General features: G+C 33.9%; 2 protein-coding genes and 1 pseudogene across 10 annotated transcripts; all 3 read left to right on the top strand.

The window, feature by feature from the left end:
- Window positions 1-3,330: 3,330 nt before the first annotated feature.
- LOC148573144 (F-box protein CPR1-like) lies at window positions 3,331-4,598 on the top strand (annotated as a pseudogene).
- A 2,159-nt stretch (window positions 4,599-6,757) lies between these two features.
- Window positions 6,758-8,035, top strand: LOC148573143 (uncharacterized). Its single transcript, XM_088505687.1, has one exon. The coding sequence runs from the start codon at window positions 6,758-6,760 to the stop codon at window positions 8,033-8,035; it is 1,278 nt and encodes a 425-aa protein (XP_088361813.1).
- A 4,640-nt stretch (window positions 8,036-12,675) lies between these two features.
- On the top strand, window positions 12,676-25,692 carry EMF2 (VEFS-Box of polycomb protein). Of its 9 annotated transcripts, none has more exons than XM_016327621.3 (24): window positions 12,676-13,029; window positions 13,826-13,910; window positions 13,988-14,057; window positions 15,232-15,352; window positions 15,480-15,627; window positions 15,996-16,051; window positions 16,708-16,810; window positions 16,932-17,103; window positions 17,221-17,289; window positions 17,962-18,101; window positions 18,267-18,457; window positions 18,756-18,788; window positions 19,004-19,035; window positions 19,625-19,677; window positions 19,780-19,833; window positions 19,917-19,976; window positions 20,549-20,595; window positions 20,701-20,825; window positions 22,344-22,491; window positions 23,211-23,259; window positions 23,924-24,007; window positions 24,423-24,502; window positions 24,666-24,755; window positions 25,289-25,692. In XM_016327621.3, the coding sequence occupies exons 4-24, from the start codon at window positions 15,288-15,290 to the stop codon at window positions 25,407-25,409; spliced, it is 1,920 nt and encodes a 639-aa protein (XP_016183107.1). In that variant the 5' UTR covers window positions 12,676-13,029; window positions 13,826-13,910; window positions 13,988-14,057; window positions 15,232-15,287; the 3' UTR covers window positions 25,410-25,692. The 9 variants fall into 9 exon arrangements, with proteins under 9 accessions (XP_016183107.1, XP_016183111.1, XP_088361023.1 ...); XM_016327625.3 differs by having other exon boundaries at window positions 12,738-13,029; window positions 22,353-22,491; XM_088504897.1 differs by having other exon boundaries at window positions 12,747-12,979; window positions 22,353-22,491.
- The last annotated feature ends 672 nt before the right edge of the window (window positions 25,693-26,364 follow it).

The raw sequence follows: 26,364 nt of genomic DNA, 5'->3' as shown, positions 1-26,364 counted from the left end.
CACTCCTCAACAAAATGGAGTTGCTGAAAGAAAGAACAGAACCATCATGGATATGGTCAGATGCATGCTCAAGTCAAAACAAATGCCTAAAGAGTTTTGGGCAGAAGCAGTCGCAACAGCAGTTTATATTTTAAACAGGTGTCCAACAAAGAGTGTTCGTGATAAAACTCCAGAGGAAACTTGGAGTGAAAAGCGGCATTCCATCCATCATTTCAGAGTCTTTGGGTGTATCGCTTATGCCCATGTACCAGATCAATTAAGGAAGAAGTTAGATGACAAAGGCGAGAAGTGTATCTTTATTGGCTATAGCACAGACTCAAAAGCATACAAGTTGTACAATCCAGAAACAAAGAAAGTAATCATCAGCAGAGACGTGACGTTCGACGAGAAAGACATGTGGAACTGGAACACAGAGACAGAAAAGCAGCTGACTATAATTCCAAATACATGTGACGAAGTAGAAGAAAGACAACCTGACATAACTGAACAACCAGAATCATCTAGAAGATCGCAAAGAGAACGGAGACTACCTGCTAGATTAGCAGATTATGAAGTTGGCAATGACAACGATCCGTCCGATGAAGAAATCATAAATTTTGCTCTATTTTCAGATTGTGAGCCATTGAACTTTGAAGAAGCCTCTAAAAACAACAATTGGAAGAAAGCAATGGATGAAAAAATTCATGCCATTGAGAAGAATAACACATGGGAGCTGACAGATTTACCAGCAGATAAGAAGCCAATTGGAGTAAAGTGGGTTTACAAGACTAAGTACAAACCCAGTGGTGAAGTTGATCGTTTCAAAGCAAGATTAGTTGCAAAATGATACAAACAAAAATCAGGTATCGACTACTTTGAAATATTTGCTCCTGTTGCTAGATTAGACACTATTCGTATGATTATTTCACTCTCGGCTCAAAATAAATGGAAGATACATCAAATGGATGTTAAGTCTGCATTTCTAAATGGCACTTTAGAAGAAGAAGTGTATGTTGAGCAACCTGCAGGATATGAAGTTCTTGGAAAAGAAGATAAAGTTTATAAGTTAAAGAAAGCTTTGTACGGGTTAAAACAAGCACCAAGAGCGTGGTACAAGAAGATTGATTCTTATTTCACTCAAGATGGTTTCAAAAGATGTCCATTTGAACATACTCTTTATATCAAGTTCATTGAACCTGGAGATATCTTGATCGTGTGTCTTTATGTTGACGATTTGATCTTTACTGGCAACAATTTGAAGATAATTACAGAATTCAGGGAGGCTATGATAAAGCACTTTAAAATGACGGATATGGGCTTGATGTCTTATTTTCTTGGCATTGAAGTGGTTCAAAGAGATGATGGTATTTTCATTTCTCAGAAGAAATATGCAAATGATATTTTGAAGAAATTTCAGATGGAGCACTCAAAACCAGTTTCTACTCCAGTCGAAGAGAAGTTCAAATTGTTGAGAGAAGATAAAGGAGGAGCAGTAAATCCCACATACTACAAAAGCTTGATTGGAAGTCTGAGGTACTTAACTGCGACTAGACCAGATATTGTGTTTGGAGTTGGTTTGCTTAGCAGATTTATGGAGGAGCCTTGTACCAACCATTTGCAAGCGGCAAAGAGAATTCTTCAATATATCAAAGGTACTTTAAATGATGGAATTTATTATGAGAATACTAATGAAGTAAACCTTGTTGGCTACACTGATAGTGATTGGGCCGGAGATATAGAAATAAGAAAAAGTACTTCAGGGTTTGTATTTCATCTTGGTTCTGGTGCAATTTCATGGTCGTCAAAGAAACAACCAGTAGTAGCACTATCTACAGCAGAAGCAGAATATATAGCAGCAGCAAGTTGTGCAATACAAGCAGTTTGGCTAAGAAGAATTCTTGAGGAATTGAACGAGAAACAAAATACTCCAACAACAATATTTTGTGATAACAAATCAGCTATTGCACTTTGCAAAAATCCAGTATTTCATGGAAGATCGAAGCATATTGATATTCGGGTTCACAAAATCAGAGAGTTGGTGAATGAAAAAGAAGTTGTGATCGAGTACTGTCCAACTGAAGAACAAGTTGCAGATATATTTACAAAGCTATTGAAGACTGAATTATTTTACAAGTTGAAGAAGATGCTTGGAATGATTAATTCTACTAGCTTGATTTAAGGGAGGCAATGTTAGAAAATTAAATCAAGAGGTATGCAAGTAACAAAAGTTTAGAAAAGTCAAAGGCAAAATTCAATTTGAATTCAAAGTGGTTACAAGTTCATGGTTCATCACCAAGATTCTACAAACTTCTTGTGCTATCTATCAACTTGCATGGATTAGAATTTTCATGAAACATGGTTAAAGAATTGAAGAAGAAAAGTTTGAGTTGAAAACAATAATCATCTATTTACTAGAAGATGTTGGAAACTTGAAGAGTTTTGAAGAACATTCAAAAGAATAGCACAACTACAATATACTACAACATTGAAGAAATTCAAAATCAAATTGAATTGAAATTAGAAGATTATGGAAACTACATGAATGCAAGTTGAAAGAAGGTTCATGAAGCCAACTCATAAAATGGTGGTCATTACAAAATTGATTTGTGATTCATAAATTATTATTTTAGTAAGAAGCATTGCCTATATAAAGGCACATATGTCTTGTGTATTTTGTGTGTTCCATAATGAAATGTGTATGTTTTGAAATGTGAAAATTATCTCCTTTGTTTTATGAGTGTTAGTGAGTTTAAGAGATGAAAAATATGATAGTGTCATTTATATGAGTGAGTGATCCTAGGGCCAATTAGTTGTGAGTATTATACTTACAATGAAAGATCACTCAAAGATAATGCAACACAAGGGAGAAAAAGAATGTACATAGATAATATAAAAAACAAATGAAAATTTTCAAAAGATATATTGGATTTAACAAGATGCTAAACTCCATTTGCACTTACTCAAATTGATTCTTGGTATGTTGTATGCTACATGAAATAACTTTTTTTATTTAATTTTTTTAAAATAAAATGAAATAAATAATTTTTTTATGCACTTATTCAAAAGATATATTGGATTTAACAAGATACTAAATATTTTTAATATTTAAAAAGTTTTCTTAAAAAATTCATACATAAAATAACTTTTTTATTTAATTTTTTTTAAATAAAATGAAATAAATAATTTTTTTTATCTCTTTTTTCGATTGGCCAATCCAAAACTGACCCTTCCCTTGCCAAAGTCCTTTGTTTTCAAAGCAATTTCAAGTACCTGGGTTGTGTGAATTGCTATATGAATTGCGTAAAGCTCAACAATCTAAGCAGGGACAAGAAAGAGAGGCTGAAGCATACAATGAACAAAGCAAAACAGCAATCGACCATGGAGAAGAAGATGAAGCAGCAGCAGCAGAAGCAGAAGAGCATTCACGACATCCTCCATCTTGAGTTGATTCACAGTATCCTGCTGAGGGTGCCGGTCAAACATCTCGCTCGCCTGAGGTGCGTTTCGAAGCCGTGGTACTCTCTAATATCCGATCCACAATTTGCGGAACTGCATCTTCACCACTCTCCTGTACCCACCAACGCATTCTTCTGCTTAAAAAAACGACACCGTGGCTTACTTCGTTTACTTAGATGCACTATTTAGTGACGACAATGATGCATTACAAGTAAAACAGGTGTCTCTCCCATTCAAGAAGAAGCCACCTTCTGAGTTTCGTGTTATGGGGTCCTGCAGAGAGTTTGTTCTCTTAAGCCGACAGCCACATTTTTTTGTAGTATGGAACCCACTCACTGGATTCAGCAAAAGAATATCTTACTCTTGTATCGTTCCTCCTAGTAGTAATAAGCGCAGGTACTTTATTAAGTTTCTTCGTAAAGCCAGTCTGTATGGATTTGGTTATGATGCGTCACGGGATGACTACTTAGTTGTTGTAGCTTGGCAGGATGGTGACTGCCAACACTTAGATTGCTTGTCTTTGAGAACCAATTCATGGATTAATCTTGATGCTGCACTCCCTAAACGATTTGGTTTTATGAAGTGACAATCTCGTGGGTTGTTCTTGAATGGCTCTATTCATTGGTTGTATTACCCTCTTAAAAAATATCACAGTGAAGGTCTTCTTGTATTTGATTTGAAGGAAAGAAGTTTCTCAAAGATATCTTTGCCTGAGCAACTCATAATGCATGGTCCTACCACAATTGTCACACTAGAAGGGTGCCTAGCCTTGTATTCTCAGAACTATGTTAAAGGTAAAACACACATATAGGTGATGAAAGAATACAAAGTGAACTCATCTTGGACTTTGTATGAGATTCTTTGTTTAAAATTTGAGCCTCTATGCTTATCCAATGGTAGTGACATTATCGCAATAGATCCTACTCCGGCATATAGATCATTCAAGTTTGCCAAATATAATATCAGAGAAGAGCTGCTCCAACATTTTAGATGTCCTCCTCATGTTAGACAAGATACATATTTCTATGGAAATTACACTGTTTATACAGAATATCTTGCTGCTCCCTAGTGATAGTAAACATAAGGATAAGAAGAACATAATAATGTTATTTAACCACATTATTCCTGCTAGTTTTTACTTTTTATTATTATTTTGTGATTAATGTAAAGTACTGAGCAAGATGCATTATGCATTATGCATCTTGTTGCATTTAGATGTGACTTTTGACTATCCATGGTGAAACTTGATTTATTAAATGCTTGGGAGATTATTAATCGCTATCTTGCTTTCTAAATATATTTTTGGTAAAAGAAATTAAACATTTCTTTAATTTTTTGGCTTTTACTTTCTTTCATTTAAGCTTGGAATTTGAAATTGCTTTAGAAAGTAGAAACAGAAGACTAAGAGAAGGGAAGGGTCAGTTTTGGATTGGCAATTCCAAAAAAAGACTAAAAGATTTTATTTCATATTTAGATTTTTTTAAATAATAAATATTGAAAGTATTTTTAGATTTATTCAAATAAAAAAAGAAAAATATATGAGAGTACGTGAAATGGAGAGTGGGGAGAGCGGGGGAGAGTCTTCGAGGGTGGCACATAGCGAGGCAGCCGGCCATGTCGGCGGAAGCAATAAGGGGGAGAGCGGAGGGGGGCATGCATCTGAAAAGGAGGGGATTAAAGGAGATGGTAACAAGACTCAAAGTCAGCGGATATCGTTCAGAGATAAAGTTGTTGGTGCCTCAGCAAGGAGAGCTTTGGAGGTTGCTGATTCTCTTGATGGGGATAAGATGGCTACCGTAGTTGGTAAGTAAGGTGATTCGGAGATACCAACTGTGACGTTCACTGAGGAAGCAAAAGAGATATTGGCAGAGCCCTACAAAGATGCCATCGTGATCAAAGTTCTTGGAAAAAATTTTAGCTATACAGCGATCACGCACAGGCTTAAAGGTGTCTGGAGAACCAAAGGAGGATATGAGGTACTAGATGTCGGTTTTGGCTATTTCTTAGTCAAATTTGATCTCTTGGAGGATAGAGAGAAAGTTCTCCTTGGAGGACCGTGGATGATTACTGGAAGCTATGTTGTGATTAAACCTTGGAGTTCTTCATTCAGACCTTGTGAAAACACTTTTGGGTCTACCATGGTTTGGATAAGAATCACAGGTTTAAACATTAACTATTATCAAGAGAGAGCCATGAAAATGATTGCGTCAGCTGTTGGCAAACCGATCTGCATCGACTTAGCCACCAAGGGGGAAAGTATGCAAGAGCATGTGTGCAAATTAACTTGGGACTTCCAGTTATAAAAAAAAATTCAAGTTGATGGTCATATGTATGACATAGAATATGAGCACTTGAATTTAATTTGTGAAAAATATAGCTGCTTTGGGCATGTCACAAGAGAATGTGTGAAAGAGAACAACAATGGCATTGGGAAGGAAAGCACGGTGAAGGAGAAAAATTTGCCGTCACTTTTTCCTGTAGATAACAACGAGAAAACGGTGGAAGGTAGTCAAATCCCAGTAAAAAATCAAAATTTATCTTTTGAATTTGGAATTAATGCCAAATCAATTCCAATTATGGAGAAGCATGGTGCAGCAGATCTTGTGCATGATAATTTGTAAGACTCACGTATAGAAAGGGATACTCGTGTAAAAGAGGGTGAATGGGTTACAGTTAGTAGAAAAGGCAAGGAAAAAGTGAGTAAAGGCCACAATGTGGTGCCAAAAAAAGCCAATGTAGCAATATGCTCCAATTTGGTGAGTAAGAAATTTTCTTTTGGGTCTAATAACATGCATGCTGGATCCTCATCAAATGCAAAGGTGAAGCCCTTATCAAATGCAAAGGTGGGGCCTAAGAAAAAGAAAGATCCTCCATCCACGCTTGGCTCTTTAGGAACAACTCAGGTGGCTTTCAAAGATCAGAGTACTTCCTTTTTTAAAGCAGGGCACAAAAAACAGCGTCCTATTTCGCTTCAAAACTCACCTACTGAAGCATTATCAATGGATTCTCGAGTACAAAAAGAGCTTGATAAAGTTAGTGCAATAACAAACTTGGAGACCCAACCTCAACAGAAGAATGATGGTTCTGCGGTGCAAGTCCACAAAGAGACACTTGGAGACAGGGGTCCATCAACGTAAGGTAGAATGATTAAACATTCCAATTATTTAATTTATTTTTTATGGATTGTGACCATTTAAATATTATTAGTTGGAATGTTAGGGGGCGTCAAATAAGATGTCTCGGGTGCACTGTAAGGAGTTGGTACGAAAATTTCAACCAACTTTTTTTTATTTTGGTGGAAACTCATATTGGGTTTGAAACTATGAAAGAATTTTGGGGGAGATTAGGCTATTATCCTGTAGGGATTGTAGATGCTGTTGGACACAAGGGAGGAATTTGGTTCCTCTCTACTAATTTAAAATTTTCTTGTAAAATTCTTTGGGCTATGAATCAATGTGTAACTTTGGAAATTGATGGTGGTGGACGAAGATGGATCTGCAGTGCGGTTTATGGCAGCCCTCAAGCCACTAATAGAGTAGAATTATGGAGTCATCTGCTTGATATTGGTTTGTGCATTCAGGACCCGTGGGTGGTGGTTGGGGATTTTAATGATATTTTGAGTGTTCATGAGGTGAAGGGGGGTAATTTCTATTCAAATCGCAGTAGTATCTTTGCAAGTACTCTAGATTCTTGTGGTCTTTTTTATCTAACAACCTCTGGAAGACGGTTTACTTGGTTCTGTAAAATTCAAAGAAACAAAGAAATTGTAAAGAGATTGGATAGAGCTTGCTGTACTACAGAATGGCGCCTTCTTTTTCCAGAAGCTTTTGTTGAAGTTCTCAGTCGTTCCCACTCTGATCATTGTCCCCTACTTATCCGATGTCAAGAAGTTCCTATCAAGAAAGGAAACCAGCCTTTTAGATTCCAAGCGGCATGGGCAACGCATCCTGATTACAAGGCCATTGTTCAGAAATCTTGGGATAGTACAGACTTTGGCATCCATAGGAAGTTGCTGGGGGTCCAAAAAGCTTCGTTGGAATTCAACTCTACGGTCTTCGGCAATATTTTCATTAAAAAGAGGGAATTGGAGGGTTATTTGAATCGTATTCAACGAAAAATGGAAGCTGACGATGATCCGATTCTGAAGCACAAAGAGGAAGAATTGAGAGCTGAGTATAATATAGTTTTGGCCCAGGAAGAATTGCTTTGGTACCAGAAGTCAAGGGATCAATGGGTTCGGTATGGTGATAGAAATACTAGCTTTTTCCATATGCAAACCATCCTTAGAAGAAAATCTAACAAGGTTCATGGGTTGCTAGTCAGTGATGGGTCTTGGTCTAATGATCCGGAGGTTTTGCAAATGGAGGTTGTTCATTTCTTCAAAAATATTTTTTGTTCTACTGAGCCTGTTGAGGTTAATTGCATGGGAGAAATTCCTATGCCATCTCTTAGCCAGGATGCTTGTGATAATTTGTCTAAACCAGTAACAATGTTGGAGGTTAAAAAAGCTCTGGATAATATGAGCTCGTTCAAAGCTCCTGGGCCGGATGGTTTTCAAGTTTTTTTTCTTCAAGGAATATTGGGATGTGGTGGGTCATGAGGTATGGCGTACTGTTCAGAAAGCATTCTTAGGGGAGACGTTAAGCCATTCTTTGTTGAAAACTTTGATTGTTCTTATCCCTAAGTGCGACCCTCCAACTAGATTGAAGGATTTTCGGCCAATAAGCCTTTGTAATGTAATTTAAAAGCTAGTGACTAAAGTGCTGGTTAATAGATTACGACCATTTTTGGATGAGATTGTTAGCCCAACTCAGGGAGGGTTTATTCATGGTAGAGGAGCACCTGATAATATTATTGTCGCCCAAGAAGTTCTTCACTTTCTTAAGCGGACAAAGTCTAGAAAAGGAGCTATGGCTTTTAAGATTGATTTAGAAAAGGCTTATGATAGAGTTGATTGGAATTTTCTTGAGCACACTCTTGAATCTTTTGGCTTTCATTCTCTAATTATTCGGCTTGTAATGAATTGTGTTCAGGCCTCAAATCTTTCCATCCTTTGGAATGGGAATAGATTGGACAGCTTCCAACCTCGCAGAGGGCTCAGGCAAGGAGATCCAATTTCTCCGTATTAATTTGTTTTGTGCATGGAGAGATTGGCGTGCTTCATTTCCAAACAAGTTGACGAGGGTATTTGGGATGGTGTGGCTGTTTCTAGAGGGGGACCTAGAGTTTCTCACTTGATGTTTGCAGATGACCTCCTCCTTTTTTGTAAAGCGAAGAAAAGTCAAGTTCAGAATGTTGTGCACACCTTAGAGTTGTTCTGTAAAGCTTCAGGTATGAAGGTTAACATTGAAAAATCTAAAGCTATTTGTTCTAGAAATATCTCTAATAGAAGGAAGGAAATGTTGTCTGGTGTTTCTCATATTCCTTTTACTAGTGACCTAGGCAAATACTTGGGGGTGAACCTTAATCATCCTCGAGCTGCTAGATCTATTTTTTCGGACTCTTTAGAGAAGATCAAGAATAGGCTGGCTAGTTGGAAAGGTCGGCTCCTTAACAAAGCAGGCAGGTTTTGCTTAATTAAATCTGTTGCTTCTTCTCTTCCTATTTATCAGATGCAAGTGACTCTTTTTCCTACTTCAGTTTGTCAAAAGATTGATTCTGTGCTTAGACAATTCTTGTGGAAGGGAAAGGTGGGGGAGCGTTGCTTAAATTTGGTCAAGTGGAGCAAAGTTGTCACTCCAAGAAAATATGGAGGCTTGGGAATTAGAGATACTCAATGCATAAATTTTGCTTTACTCGGAAAGCTTGTTTGGCAATTATTGCATAATAAAGATAAGCTTTGGATAAGAATTATGTTGGCAAAATATTTATCTGTGAGTTCTTGCTTTTCACCCAAATTTTCTAATAATGTTTCAAGCACTTGGCGAGCGATTTATAAGATAATAGAAAAGCTTCGTGATGGTTTTGATTGGTGTACAGGCAGGATGTCTCAATCCTTTTGGTATCATGCTTGGCGACCATGTGGAACGCTAGCTCCTTTGGTTCCTTTTGTGCACATTTCTGATTCTCACTTGAAGTTAGAAGATGTCTGGTACCTTGGGCATTGGCGGTGGGATATTCTTTGCACAATAATTCCGGAAGAAGTTAAACTTGATTTGATGCTCTTTGATCCTATCAAGCAGGTAGGAGATAAAACAGGTTGGTTTTGGACAAACTCAAATACTCTCACCTACTCGACTAAAAGCGGGTATGAATGGCTATTGAAGAAGAAATTTGGCTGGAATGATAATGAAAATTGGCTTTGGCTTTGGCGCTTGAGAATACCGGAGAAGATAAAGTGTCTGCTCTGGCTTTGCCTCAACAACGGAGTTCCCACAGTTAGTTACCGATTTCAAAGAGGTATTTCTACTTCTGATTTTTATCAGAGATGTTATCTTGCTCTAGAGGATATTAACCACTGCTTTAGGACTTGCCAAAAAGCTCGTCAGATTTGGATTAGCTTAAATTTGGGAATGACGGCTGAGGACTCTAATTTGGATTTTGTTTCTTGGATTCGTTCTAACCTCAACAAAAATGAGTTTCTCTTTGCAGCGGCCTTTTGGTGGATTTGGAGGGATAGGAACAATGACATCTTCCACCAAGATGATCCATGAAATAAGGAGAAAATTGTTCACTTAGTTAAACATGCTGCTCGAGATTTCTCTAATGTTGTTATCAACCAAAAACATATTATTCCTTCTTCTTTGAAATATAACTGGGAACCACCTCCAATGAATGTCTGTAAAGTGAACTGCGATGCAAGCGTTTTTGAAAATGAGCAATTAGCTGGCTGTGGATGTATTATTAGAGACAGCATGGGAATTTGGATAAAAGGTTGTTCTGCCAGTATACCTCTTTCTAGTGTTCTCTGTTGTGAGCTTCATGCTATTTGGAGAGGGCTTGTTATGGCTTGGGATTGCGAGTGCAAAGAGGTCATATGTGAAACTGATAATTTTGATGCGTTTCTTCTTGTTTCGCGAGGCACAACCAGCATGATTAGGAATGACTCTGATCTGCTTGACAAAATCAAAGAGATGCTCCAGCGCAATTGGACAGCTACTTTAGTAGTTACTGCCTCCTAATAATTTAGACATTATTATTAGAGAGAAGTACTACTCTTTTTCTTAGGTCTTTTTTCTTTGTGTTATGTTCAGTCACCAAAAAAAAAATAAAAAAAGAAAATTATTTTTAAATCAAATTGTATAAAATGATATTGTTAAATTAGGCAACTACGTATGATAAAATGATGTTTAGAAATGTTAATTTTACTCAACAATTTAACTTGTTAGATTTGAAGTTGATATATACAGTTAAGTGAATTCAACTAAGATATCAATAAAATTAATTCAATAAATTTGTTACATATCACTCTAAATTAAACTTGTTAGATTTGAAATTGATATATACAGTTAAGTGAATTCAACTAAGATATCAATAAAATTAATTCAATAAATTCGTTACATATCACTCTAAATGAACTTTGTATTCAATATATTTTTTAAGTTTAATTATTCTATTGGTCCCTATAGTTTTACGAAATTTTCAATTAAGTCTCTATATTTTTTCTTTTTAATTGGGTGCTTGCACTAATTTTTTTTTAATTGGGTCCCTACACTTTTTTTTTCCTTTTATTTAGGTCTCTATACCAATTCTTTTTTTTTTAGTTGGGTCCCTATAAAATTAAGCCAATTACTATTAAGAAGGACTTAATTGAAAAAAAATTAGTGCAGGAACCCAATTAAAAAAAAAAGAAGTATAAAGATCTAATTGAAAATTTCACGAAATTATAGGAACCAACAGAGTAATTAAATCTATTTTTTAATAATCTCACATTTTTATTATTTATTCAATATTTTCTACTTTTATCTTCCACAAAAAGTAGCGCAATTAACATCAAAATATTTATACTATAATAAATTTATCAAATAAATAATTTTGTAATCAATTCCCGAATGAACAACAATATCTTTTCATAAATTGTCTTTTGTTTCACTAATTTTTCTCTGCAAAAAATCTGCCTTAAGAAATTATATTACATTTTTCATAATAAACTTTTGTGGTTTGGCATACAAACTGGTTAAACATCTATCTATCTATTTTTATTATATAAAAATTGATACCAAATTATTGTGAGATAAGCTGATACCATATAAATATAGTTACTTTTTATTGTATTATATCAATTATTTTAAATAAGTGGCATTATAATTTTTTTACAAAAAAAAATCCATTAATCAATACCCTTAATTATTTGAATTTACTATGAATTATTAAGTATTTTAACTATAAAATAACAGTTAAATATAATTAATATCTATATTAAAATTGTACTAATAATAATAATAATAATTTTAATTATAAATATTTAAATTGTGTATTATTATGGTCCACTTACATCTATATAATCAACAACACTCTTAGTCTCATTATTATTATAGTACTACTTCATCCATTTCATAATCATATAAATTGCCAAAAATTGCTTTAATATAGAGCATCATTCAATAAACTGGCTAATATTTTTATGGAAAAATATAGGATACTAATATATTATCTGTCAATTATATTTTTAAATATATATATAAAGAGACATATCCAAAAAATATATTTATAAAAACATTTATATTAAACACAATCATAAAAAAAATATTTTTATTAGATACATCCACAAAGATATTTTTATTAAACACAATTATAAATAAGAATTGGCAGAAATTGACAAAAATATTGTTAGTAACGTAACAAAATTATATTTTTATTTCTTTTATAAGTTATTTTAATATTATATGTACAAAATAATCAAATACAATAATACTAAAAAAATTACGTATCACGAATTTTGTTATCATGTGATTATGTAAAAAAATACACTTACAAATTTAATTATTTATTAAAGCAAATACTTCAATCTATATAAAATATAGATTGCTAAATTAGTTTTTATTATAATTATTGTCATAGAATTGAATTTATTATGATACAATTCTTTGTTATAAGAGTTAATTATAAAATAAAAACATATATATTATTTTTAATTATATAAAAAATTATAAACAAAAAATTTATAATATTAGTTTTTAACATCCGATATTTAAAATGTATTTTTTAAAAATATTATTTAAGAACTTCTGAAAATTCATCCAAACCAATCCAATGAGGATCTGGGAATTAACTTTGTTTAATAGGTAGATTAATTTTTATAATATTAATTTGATAAAGTATTTCAAAAATTAATAAAAAAATCTTATATTCTAAAAGAAAATAGAAGTTTCAATTAAAAGCAAATGAAAATGGTTCTTCAATCAGAGAATTTACCCTAACGAGGTTCTCCAGCCCCTCCTCAGCCGCGTTCCTCCTCATCTCGAAGCCACCGCCGAGCAGCCCCGCAGGTCCGCCGCCTGGTCTCTCTCACTTTCACGAATCCGCTGATCAGGATCGCCGGTCCGTTGCGTTGTCTGTCTCTCGCTTTTACATAGCCGCCGCCTCCGCCGCCGTAGGCAAGCCGGTCCGTCCCCCTTTCCAGTTGTTGTGCTCTTTCCTTGTTTTTCATCAAAGGTTGTTATTCCATCCATCTTATATATTATTGTTTTTATTCTATACTAATTGATTCTTATGATGTTAGTATTAAGATTGATTGTGCTGTTTTTGTTCTTCCCTCTTTTATGTGGGGGAATTTCATCAAACATGTTCTGTGCACTATGCGTTGCAAAAATATGCTTGTGGTTATCTTGGTTTTGTGATTGCATTACACAGTTATTTATTTCCTTGCTTTCCGGAACTAGAGTTTGTTGATTAGAGTAAGAGAAGTTATGCGGAGAATTTTCACTCTCCACTGCAATTGAACTTTGCTTCTGAAATGCCTATGGCTCTTTGTATCTAGAAGTGTGACTAGAAAATACTGATGTTATAGTAATTCTCATCATGTGTAGGAACTTAGAAGTGTTAGATTAGACTAGGAAATTGTAAATATAAATTGTTGTCTTGCCTTTACTTTGTTTCTTCTTGTTGACTAGGAAATTTTAATGCCTCATAATTCTTGTATCATATTACATGTGGTGTTTCTCATGTTAAGTCTACAATACTTAGCAAATTAGAGTCATCTTTATTCAAGTCTTTAAATCCAAATTGAGGATTCTTTGGGTTGACTTAAGCTAGAGCCATAGTTCGAATAACCTTGATTTGTCTTAAATAACAAGGAAATAAATACTTAGTTGATTACAGTCATCCTTATTCAAGTATTTGTTCTTATACTATGTAAATATCAAGCAACACAATGTTATATTACCTTGCTACATGTTCTGTGCACTAAGCAATATGAAAGCTGCTTAGCTATCCTTATTGTTGTCCCTAGTCAGAAGAAAGGAACTAGAATTTTTACAAGGAAAAGAGGGAGAAAACAATCAAGTTACCCTTGTTGTGGATTGATCTACAATCAAGTAAGTGATTATGATGTTGAATTTGCTAACTGAGAAGTTAGGACTAGCAACTTCTTCACATTTGCAAAATGATGTAGGTGATGGAAGTGAATCAAGTGACCTGATTATTGTACTGATGAAAGTGCTGACGAAGATGACGACGACGAGGTTGAGTATGAAGATTCTGATGATTAGTAAATATGTCGTATTTGGATATTATATAGTTCATTTTTCTTTGGACAGTATATTGTCTATCTTAGTATAATGTCAATTGAGCTAGTTGATGTTTCAGGCTTGATAATTATTAGACTTACCTATGTTAGTTTTAATATTGTTTTACTCATCTATTTACTTGAATGTTGATTGTTGATGCCTATTTTTATATTTTAGTAGTTGTATATAGATTTATCAAATTAATCATAATGAATAAGGAGGAAGTTATCTACAAATTAATTTGTTGATAATTTTACTTGCGGATTTTGTTATTGATATTACCTACAAATAAAATTTTTATCAATTTTTCATTTAATCCTTAGCTGCGGATTTTGTTGCGAATTTAGTTTTGAATTTTATTTGCGAATGTATTACCTGCGGATTTACTTGCAAATCTTAAATATGAAATAGTATTTTTGTGGGTTTACTTGTGAATTTTGCTGCCGATTAGTTATTTGCAAAATTTGCTGCAAAAGTTAGCTGCAATTTTTGGAGTATGTTGCAAAAATTAGCTGAGAATTTCGCTATGAATGTATTACTTGTGGAATTTGTTGCCATCTGTACCTGCTGATTTTGTTGTTAATTTAGTATGTGCGAAAAAAATTCGCAACTAAATTTGCAAAAAAATTCGACAAAATTGTCTGATTTTTCATGAAATTATTTGCGGATTTCACAGGTTTTTCACGACAAAATTCACAGTTAAATTGCCCGTGAATTTGAAAATCCGCAACAACAGTTATCCACGAACTCATATGCTGCGGATTTAAATTCGCAGCAAAAAGTGCAGAAAACAAAATTACAAATTTTGACCGAAATTTACAGCAAAATCCGCACTTAATCTGCTATTTTTTAATAGTATACGAAGATTTTTAGTGATTGAATCATATTAGGTAATTCTACTTTCTACATTCAAGTGATCGGGATTTCATATGGTTTATGTTAAAAAAGAAATTATTCTGGTATCCAAACTTTTTGTTCAGTAGCAATAAACAACAGAAAACATTCAATTTCAAATAGGATAGGTGATTTTATGGAAAATAGATTTGTGGGTTAAATAGTTGGTCTATTTTCTTTAATTATAAATGGGGACTATAATCTGTTACATGGTTGTGATGATCTCTTGCTGCAGTTTCAACTGCAGGTTTGCTGCTTGAGAAAGTTTCAAAGATTCAAAGGTTCAGATAAATGTTATATATATCTGAAACTTCTTTAACGATGCCAGGCTTTCCTGTTGCAACTTGCGAAACATCGTATGTCCTCTTATGACCATTCTTTGATGTTCTCTTGGTAGTTTCCTGTTCTAGAGAAACAAATGCAGGTGTCTTTTCAGAAAAGTGGTGCAGCATAGTCAGTGTTTATATCTGTTTGCCTGTGCAGATATTCCAGAAACACAAATCAAATAAGCTATCCAGATGCTCATGGGCATTTATCTGCTGAAGAGGAGCTTGCTGCAGAAGAGAGTTTTGCAGTTTATTGCAAGCCCGTAGAATTCTACAACATTCTTCGGCGACGTGCTTTACGGAATGTACTCCATCTGATTGGTTAAAATTATCTGCCATTGTTAATTATATCAATGTGATTATTTATAAATTTTTCTTTGGATATGTTGCATGAACATAGTGGATTTTATTCTAGGTAGCATTATTGTTTCCCTTCCTGATGTCTTAGAAGGATTTCTTGCAGTTTCTGTTTACTTGCCTAGTTGCCTTGTCACTTGCTTACCTCAGACTTGGTTATTTCATTCTCTTGTTAATATTTCTTCTTATTTTTTGCGAAAAAGAAAAAAATTGGAAAAATTATCCTGTTTGGTTCCTCATGTTATGCTGATTTCTGGTCCTTAAAGATAATGACTTTGCATGTTTTATTCTAACAATATGCTTTTCTATTGTGTAGCCTACATTTCTTCAGAGATGTTTGGAGTATAAGATAAAGGCTAGGCAAAAGAAGAGGTAAGAACTATCATACATAGTCTTCATTCTCCTATTTACATCCTTCTTTTTCAATTTATGCGATGTGATTTTATGCCATATGCCTACAGGGTGGATGTGGTACATTGAGTTTAGACAGAAACTTTTGTGAAGTCTAGGAGTCATTTAGTGGTTTTGGGTTGCTATAAATTTGATCATTTGTTTTGATTTAATAAGAACCGATGGATATTCATGTTTGTGAGTCTGATCACCATTCAGCCACAAATCAACATCAGAGCATAACCTTCTTGTTGTCCAATCTATACAAAGACCTAAAAGTCAGTGTTGGTATAGCTCCAAAGGTCTCAGTAAAATGGGATGAGGATTTTCCAACTGTGTCTGAGTAGTTCTTGCAGACATATGACATGCTTTCTCAAATAGCAACTAGTAATCTTTTCTAGCATGGGATTCTATGCAAAGATAAATGAGATGTACATTATGTAAACCTTGTGATCCCATTTTTAATCTTCATATTCGGCTATGGATATGTACCTGTTTATACATCTGGTTGAATTTTATGTAGTTTGTAATGATTTCATTTAAGCCATAATTTTTGTCTGGTTTTGCCTAATTTTCTTTCATTGTACCTAGGTAAAGTATCTTATTTGTGATACTGATGAATTACATTTCAATATTAGGATACAATTGACAGCTTTGCTGAGCGATACAGATGAAACTCAAGTTTCGTTTCCCTTGTATATTTGTCTAGCAAGGCTGGCTTCTAAGGATGAGGATGCCGAGGTAGGAATTCTGTATGTTATTCTGAGCTAATAAATATTACTCACACTATTTAGTTTCTTAGTTCATATACTTTATCTAATAAATGTTTCTGCTTCATCGTGTTTTAACTACAAAAACAAAGAGGTATTCTGCTGAATATCGCATTGGTCGGGTTTTCATCCTTCGAGATCCTTCTGAAGTTGATGGTGATACTGGTGATACTCACCTCAAAGCAAACTTTTTGCTCCCCGACATTCATAGGCTAGCTCTGACAGCTAAATCTGGGTCACTTGTTCTGTTGTTTTTCACAGCTGGTATGCATGTGCTTGTCTAATCACACACATAATATGCACGTGCACACAGTCACACACACACACACATGCACACATGAAGTACAATATAATTCTTGCTAATTTTTGTTTCACTTGCAGTGGAGGACCCAAATTCCTCATCTGGGGTCAATGCAAGCCTGATGCCTTTGGATCCAAGTTCATCTGAATGTGAGATATGCTTTTATTGCTTACAGATGAAATGTGAAATTTAGTTGTGAAGGACCATATTGATATTACCTTACTGCCAGTTGAGCCACATGTACACACAACACGTGCACACACACAGTGACACACTTCAAACCCCATTGCATAATAACCTATTCAATCAAGTGCTTAAAAATTTAGTTTGAGGCTTGATGTGTGAGAGATGATAAACAACCCATATATGTTGCACTTAATAGCATAAGCTTTTAGTTTGGTTCTTGACAAGAATAATATCCTAATACTCAAATGACATGATTTGTAACTAATGGTTTATTAAAGATCATAAGATTGAATAGATCATTTTACAAATTCTCTTACAGGTATGTTGAGGGGCTGTTCACCTTTGCTATATTGATTATTTAATTATGTATTTTGTTTCTTGTTAACGAGGATCCTTATCCTCTTAACTCTTATGTAATTATATTCTCCTTGTTGTAGTGATTTTGTTTTAGAAAAGAAGTCCAATGTTTCAAGGTGTAGTAACAGTTTACACCTCCTCTACCCCCCCCCCCCCCCCTTCTTCCTCAAAAAAAAAAAAAAAATTGTGTTGATTTTAATGAAATGGGTAATTTGTGAACTTAATCACTCCAGTGCTAGAATTCATCTTTTCTTTTCATTTTATTCTGTGCTTGATAGCAAGAGATGGACAGTACTGCTTATGTGGGAAAGTATCTCTGGAAAAAATTTTTCAGTCATGGGATGAATCTCCAAATTTAAGACTGGGACTTCAAGCTGAGGCTGTGTCAACTGTTGATCTGCATCCTTGTTTTCTAAAGGTATGTGGTGCTAAGAGTTAATATTGTCTTTATTGTTCTTTCTTTGTGCTGATTATTAAAGCATATGCTATTCTGACTGTACTATTTTATGTTAGCAATTTCAAACCTTTTTATCCATTCCAACTAAGATAGATGTGCCATATTACAATTTTTTTAATGCTGCAGTATGGTGTTCGATATAAGGAACAGAGCATCTCAGTTCAAGTATCAAATAATTTTGAGAATGGGTTTCTAAAGAGTACATCAAAGCAATTGCAAATCAAAATGTATGCCCAACAATGTGGGGCTAAGGAGAAATCTTCCCATTATACAAATGTAACTGCACTAGCATCGGCATCATTATCTCGTATCATCCGGTAATTACCATTTTCTCATAAGATTCTTTTGCATGAATAATTGGGGCGGTTTGCAAGTGCTAGTTCTTTGCTATTTATTTATTTTAACTTTTTGTTGCACTATCTAGTTCATTTTTCCGTTGATTTACCCTGCTGAACGCGAAGCAGATATTTGAATTGGTAACTATGAGTAGTGTAGTTTCCAAACCAATCTTATAAATTTACATGTATTTTCTTCTTATTTGGTTGGAACTGTCTTGTACTTTATATTAAATAAATTGGTCTTCATTCTAACTTCCTCCCAACTTATATGATTCAGGTTGAAGGAGGGCAATGTGAAATTTAATTACAGGTATTAGATTTTAACTTCTTTATGATACGATCTCAGGTTCTTCTATGGGGATTATGCTAATGGTCTTTTAATGGGGCAAATACACAGTGGTACTGAAGATCGCATTTATTCTTATGTTTTCTGCATCTCTTTTGCATTTCATGTTATTTGCTTTTAGAAGAAATGCTGAAATGTTGCTACTGATTGTTCTTCCGTTTTATAAAATTATATTACAGGTATTACTATGATAAATTGCAAAGAACGGAAGGTAATGAATGTTGGTTTCATGGTCTTTTTTTTTTGGGTAATAATCAATGTAGTTTGATCCATGTAGCTGATTACATATTTATCGTTGTGTAGTATAGCTGTTTGTGGGTTCTATTTAAGATGCATAGCTAACTGTGGGATATATAGATATCTTAAAAGAAAATGATTTTATTCTTGATTAATACAGTGATTTTTGGATTTAATCTCTACAAAGTTTTTGGTTTAGTTTCAATCCACATATTTTTCAAATGTTGTGTTTTGATACCTATTCTGTTAGCCTAGTTGTCGAGTGGTAATATTTATAAGCAGCAAAAGTAAATTGTTAATATTTTAATCACCAAACAAAAGTTATGAAATACTTACAGGGACCAAAATTTAGCACAACAGTGTTTGAAACCAAACATGTTAAAATAATTTGGATCAAAATCAATCTAAAAGTTTTCAAGAGATTGAAACTGAAATTGACCATATTTTTTGCAACCAAAAACATATTTAAGCTTAGATTCTTATTTTACATTGATATCTGTTTCCTTGTTAATGTCAAAGCATGCTGGCAATCTGATTATCTAATAACAAAGTTTTAATTGCAGTCACTGAAGATTTCTCCTGTCCGTTATGTTTGGTTAGATGTGCAAGCTACAAGGTTAGACTGCTTTTGAGTTTTGACTGATAATTTAAACATTTAATTTTTAATGTGATAATTATAAAATTATTTTTTAATGTTTCTGACATGTTCTGTTTGTAGGGCATAAAATATCACTTGCTCGCATCTCATGATCTTCTCAACTATGAATTTTCGGTCAGTCTTCTTCAGATCTCTGGCAAGCTTACATTCTTTGAGCTGTATTAAACTGTTAGTTTCAATTATAAATCATTTTGCAGGCATGGGAGGACTGTCCGACGATAAACGTGTCTGTGAAAACTGATAACTGGAAATCTGAGGTTAGAACAGTTTGACGTCAATTTGTTTTTAAATTTAAGTTTGTATGGTTTTATTATATTCCTTCTTACAATAGAACTGAATATAATGTGCAATGCCTCTTTAGTGTTCAGATCCAGCCTGCCTGGCCCAAAACTTATTTTGTAAAGTTCGGATTTGCAATCTTCAACCAGTGTAATTTTCGGGTTGGGTTCAGCTTGAAACACCCCCCCCCCCCCGGGGAAGTTATATATTTATATTTGAAGTATACCTTTTAGTAAAATTTATGATAAATTGTTTACTTTTATACTTCAACTAATATTTTTTTATATTACATGTTTTTTTTTTAATTAAAGCATGTATTTTATAAGTATTGTATAATATCTATTGGATTTCATCTCTTAACTTCTAGGATTTTATTACTTTGCTATGTATAATGTCCAAAATTATAAATGTTGATAATTTTGTCCTTTAGAGAAGATGAGGTTCCTAGAAACATGGAAGTAAGCATGACAAAACTGTGTGAACTTTTAGTATGAATTCATTTGAAAATGATTTGTTCACTTTAATAACTTACTAATTAATTTCCCTCCAGATTTTTGCAAATATTGTTGATCCCAAGTTGTACACTATTAACTTTTGGTAAGCTATTCTCATTTCTGCATTGTTTTGAGATTTGCTTGGCTGCATATACTTTCATATAGATGCATTTTGTTTCGTAAACTGGTAATCTAAAACCTATTTTAGTGCCAAACCACTTAAGCGAATACAGCCAGCGGATGAACCTTCTGAAAAAGCAAAGGCTGCGGATCCACTTGTCTTAGAATCCGAAATCCCAACTGGAGAGGGTGATCTTTTGGAGAAAGCTGATGGTATGTATGGCAACTATTTCAAGTATTTTACTAAGTGGTGCAACTAATTTTAATTAGCCAAGAAAAATGACAGTTAATTCAACATTTTCTATAATTCAAAGATGGTTGTTACATAAGTCAAAGTGATGAGAACCACTTTTTGCATTGAATTATCAACAACAGCAGCAACAACAATAGCGAAGGCTTGTCCCACTAGGTGGGGTCGGCTACATGAATCAAACGGTGTCATTGAGCTCTATCGTGTATAATGTTTATAGAGAGACCGTTTACATGTAGATCTCGTTTGACCACCTCATGAATGGTCTTCCTAGGTCTTCCTCTACCTTTCACCTTTTATCCATCTTCCATCTCATCCACCCTCCTGACTGGGTGTTTTGTCGGTCTTCTTCTCACATGTTCAAACCATCTGAAACGCGATTCCATCATCTTTTCCACAATAGGTGCTACTCCAACTCTCTCTCTTATATCTTCGTTCCTTATTCTATCAAATTGCGTATAACCACTCATTCATCTCAACATCTTTATCTCTGCCACACTCAACTTACGTTCGTGTTTTCCTTTGACCGCCCAATACTCTGTACCATAAAGCATAGCCAGTCTGATAGTAGTGCGATAGAATTTACCTTTAAGTTTTAAAGGCACTTTTTTGTTACATATAAAACCAGACGTACTCTGTCATTTTGACCAACCTGCTTGGATCTTATGATTTACATCCTGTTCAATCTCTCCATTATCCTGTATGATGCACCCAAGATATTTAAAATTTTTAACTATTGAATTATCAACAACAATGCAAAATCATCCTGGCAGAAAGTAGTATTTACCAAAACTTATATAAGGCGCTAATCTTATTTATCTGCACTAACTTTTCCACATGACAGCAGAAGTCCTCAGAATTAAAATACATGAAAATTTGGTCTTTGATAAATTAAAGGTAGAAATTAGGGGAATATATGGCTTGCATAGGATATTTGAGGACACTGCGGTATATCCTTTAATAGAATTTTTGCTTGTGTATGTATTCATTGCTGTTGTGAGATTCGCCTGGAAACCTCCTCCTACCTTATTGCTGCTTTCCTTGTCTTAAAAAAGGGAAAAGATGAAATGAAATACCACCAGAGGATGTCATCTCCCCTTTTTATGGCTCTGATTTGACATCCAAGCTGGTCCAGATGAGTGTGGGTGATGTAATTTTGTGCAATCTGGGGTAGCAAGTCTATAGGATCTCTATCCTGACATTCTTGAAAAACCCAATGGTCACATGTGCAATAAGCCAATAACTAGTCATAATTTATTTGATTCCAACTTAAAGTTTAAACCTCCCTTCTTTGTTTTTTCCCCTTTAGAAATGCTTGTTAACTTTCTGATATGGTCTTTCATATTTTTTTTGTTGAATATGACTTCTTGGTCCAAATATTTGTGGGATATTTGGTGATAAAAAGGGGAAAGAGTAAATCTTATGGGATATTTGTGGTAGCATTAGTGTTATAGTGTGATGAATGTGCCATGAAATGCTAGACATTGCAGGGGTTTCAAACGCAATTGTACAATTGCATCATCAAGATTGTGTCCTGCCTGAACCACCGACATATGAGAATCCTGCAGTGTTACCAGATGCTACAACAGGGAAGTCAACAATTCAGCGTTATAATATTGACCCGCAAATGTATGTCCTTTGGGATATGAAAATACATAAATGAAATCTTGCATTTTAGGATATTGTTAGATGCATAATTTTATTACAAAATCATTTGGCCCTACATTGAAATTACAATCCTTATGTTATTGAAAATGTTCCTCTTGTACATTCAATTTTACTTTGACTTAATATTTTAGTGACATGAGTAAGATGTAAAGCTTCTGATAAATTGGCAATGCCTTTAATGCCAATAAAGGTGTCTCGCTCAACTTGAGCACTAGCTTGCTTTATTAATTGATTTATACAACTAATGTATTGCAGCAACTTGTCAATATGATGTTTGGAATCTAGTTGTAAGTGGATTTTGTTTATTTATTTGGGTTTTGTTTATCTTTCATTTGTCTGTTAATTGTAATTTTTTATGCATGAACTTCATTTGCCACTTTATTTCTAAGTTCAGAATTTACTGTCTTAATATCTTTCGTTAAATTCAGGGACCAAAATCTGTGTTTTTTATTTAAATGACAAATGTATTACTATCAGAAGTTTTCAGGGATTGAGCTGTAGTTTTTCTCAATATTTACTAAGAGGGAATAGAACTGTTCTGCCTATGATACTTGGACTGGTATATATAGGAAGTGTGGGAACAAGTTGTCATATATCACTCTCTACATGCGATTATAATTTTTTCCCTGTAAATTACTTGATGTACACAGTTCTGACATTGTTCTTTGAAAACATTTCAGCCTTTCCCAGTTAAGCAAGAGAAAATTCTATCACTCTCACAAATACCAGGTAATAAGTGATTGACATTTATTAGTTTACTGTTCTGCACTTCAATTTCCTTCACATGTCACACATATAAAGCATCTTGAAAAACCATGAGCCAAGTACGATGAGAGGCCTATATAGAGTGCTCTGTGTATCCGCTGTGGAAATTCTTCTATTTGTTTGCAATTGGTTGGATAATAAATGTGATTTTAGACCATGGATTCCTTAATATTGGAGATTTGAATAGAAAATTTTCCCAAAAACATTTTTTTACTTGATATGTTTATCAAAATGAAAAGTTCTTAATAGATACGCTGGGAAGTCTCAGGTAGGCATATAGAACTAGGAATAGCAATAACCACCTCCTCCTAGCTGGGATGACAGCTATACCAGCTTTAACTAACTAAACACCAAAAGGTCCAAACTACCCTTAGAGTAGCTTCCTCCACAAGATAGGATTTGCTTGTATAGTTGTATATAAATGAGAAGTTCCTCAATTGAGAACTTCAGAATCATCCGACATATTTCAGAGAAATGTTTCCTCTCTCTCTCTCTCTCTCTCTCTCTCTCTCTCTCTCTCTCTCTCAAAAAAGAAAATCAAAATGTGTAATTACATGCCCTTTAATGCTTATTTATGTCTCACAAATAGTTTCTCATTTTCATTTATTTTTTATCCTTTTCCTTCAAGCCAATGGAACTTGAAGAAGTTCTATCCGAAGAAGATAGTGAGGATGAAGTTGATGATGAAGTAGCAAGTTTTGAAGATCGAAGGGTATGCATGATTATATCTGTGATCCTTTGTTTTGAATTTGTAATTTCTTTTACCTTTTCCGAAAATGTAGCTCTTGTTGTACAAGAATGGTCTGTTAGAGCTTTGTGGATATAATTGGATGGCCCTGTGGCTAATTACTTAACCCATTAGAGTCTACTAATTACTCTATATACTTTTTTCTTAACAGATTGTTGTCTGGATTTACATCATCTGCGCCTAAATTAGATGGTTTAGACCTTGTTAGGAGAGCTTACCATTTGTGATTCTAATTTGATGGTTAAATTTCTGCTTGATCATTGTATAGGTTTAGGTTGAGGCTCGGGGGTGGAAATATGAAATCTATTGCACCTTTTAGTATTTCTTCATACTTTGATTATGTTTTGAGGATTCATTGAAACATTTTGATACCTTGCAGATGCTTGGTAATTTTGTGGATGTGACCGAAGCTGAGAAGAAATTCATGCATATGTGGAACTCATTTGTTCGAAAGCAACGGTAAGTTCTTTTCATTTTGACTCTATTTGCTCACCGTTAGTTGCGTCTTCCTTATTTTGTTTATGGCCATTTCACCTTCCAGATTTGTTTTAAAGGGAAAGGTGATAGACTTTTTCGTTTGAATGCAAACTTTCTAGCATCAGTTATTTTCTTCATTTGGCAGGGTGCTAGCTGATGGTCATATTCCATGGGCATGTGAGGCTTTTGTAAAAGTTCATGGCTTCGAGCTTCTAGAGTGCCCCATATTGCCTTGGTAACTAGCCTTTCCTTTTGCTTGTATCAGGGTGCTCTCATTTTATATTATAATAGCGTTTAGGGTTTAGGGCTTATCTTAGCAGAATCCGTAAAGAGTATTACTTGAAGAGACTAGGTTTGACTCCCAACCTCCCACAATAACCATTTTAGAATGATTTTTTACAAAATTTTGCGAGACAAATGTGAGATAGACCGAAATTCAAATCAAACTACCTCAATTCTCTCTCTCTCTCTCTCTCTCTCTCTCTCTCTCTCTCTATATATATATATATATATATATATATATATATATATATTGAAAGGATCTGTTTTATATTGGAGTGAGAGACATAAATCTGGATTTCATGGAAGAGTAAATTGACACTTTCAATGCATTTATTTGATTTCTCATTTTTGATAGAATTGACGCGCTCTATTATTTGCTCTTTTAGCATCTTTATGACTCTAATCAAAATGTCATGCTTCATTATCATCATATTTTTTGGATGTTTCAAGATTTGCAAATAATAAAAAATTTGGTCATGTTGGCAGGTGTTGGAGACTGTTTTCTATCAAATTATGGAATCATGGTCTTCTTGATGCACGAACTATTAATTTGTGCAGCCTTATTCTTCAACAATATCAGAGGGAGAAACCAGCCCCAAATAGTTAAACACAATTCATCATCTTTTTAAATACAAAAGACAAGATGACGTATAGAAAAAAGGACCATTTTTTTCTTCACAAAACAAATTGCTGTCACCAAATGGGGGGAATTTTTATTCGTTTCAATTTTATACCCTTTTGTATGGTTATACTCATTACCGGGATTTGTACCATAAATTTGTATAGGGATAAAAGTTCCATCCCTTGTTACATTTTTCTGGGGAATGTAGCCGAAGAAATTATTCAGCCACATTGAGTATTATATTCCTGATTTGTTTATGCCTTCAAAACTATTTTGTTTCGGAAAGTTTGTTTCATGTGAAAGTCTTGATTTTTATCATTAATTTGATGCGTTTTCGTTTCATACTTAATCTCACTTTCTTGATCAACAGTGAACATTAACACATAACGAGAACACATGATGTCTTCATGAGAGAATCTATTGTTATATAATCATGTTCTTCGGAGCCAATGTTACCTAAGTTTTGGACTTGGGTAATCTAGTTTCCTTTGGTGTTATACATTTCTTAGTTTTAAAAAAATATTGTAAAATAAAAATCTGCCAAAATTTAAATATGGTTAAATATAGTCTAGAAGTTAATGAAAATTTCATACAAACCGTCGGGGAAAAAATTGAAAATATCGTATATATCTTTTACTTGGATATTAATTATGAATAATTAAAAAAAAATTTTTCTAGTGTTGTAGGAATAGAATTTGTCACCTTTGAACATGTAACAATTTCATATAAATAATAATAAAAAAAACTAATCTCCGTTGAATTATTAAATTTTATCCGTGAATCTAAAAAAAAATAGTATACTTGTTAAACTTAATGACGTCTACAATATGGGTTAACCATAAGTGGTGGTCTCGTTGATTTTTAGTTTAGGTTTGACTAAAATGAAAAGGGAAATATTATAATGCATCATATAATGCATCATATATAGCTATATCCTATT

The sequence above is a fragment of the Arachis ipaensis genome, chromosome B2 (assembly GCF_059453495.1).
Source record: "Arachis ipaensis isolate K30076 ecotype BB chromosome B2, ASM5945349v1, whole genome shotgun sequence".
Lineage (NCBI taxonomy): Eukaryota > Viridiplantae > Streptophyta > Magnoliopsida > Fabales > Fabaceae > Arachis > Arachis ipaensis.
The sequence above is the reverse complement of the archived record's forward strand: the minus strand, read 5'-3'. Positions and strand labels throughout refer to the sequence as shown.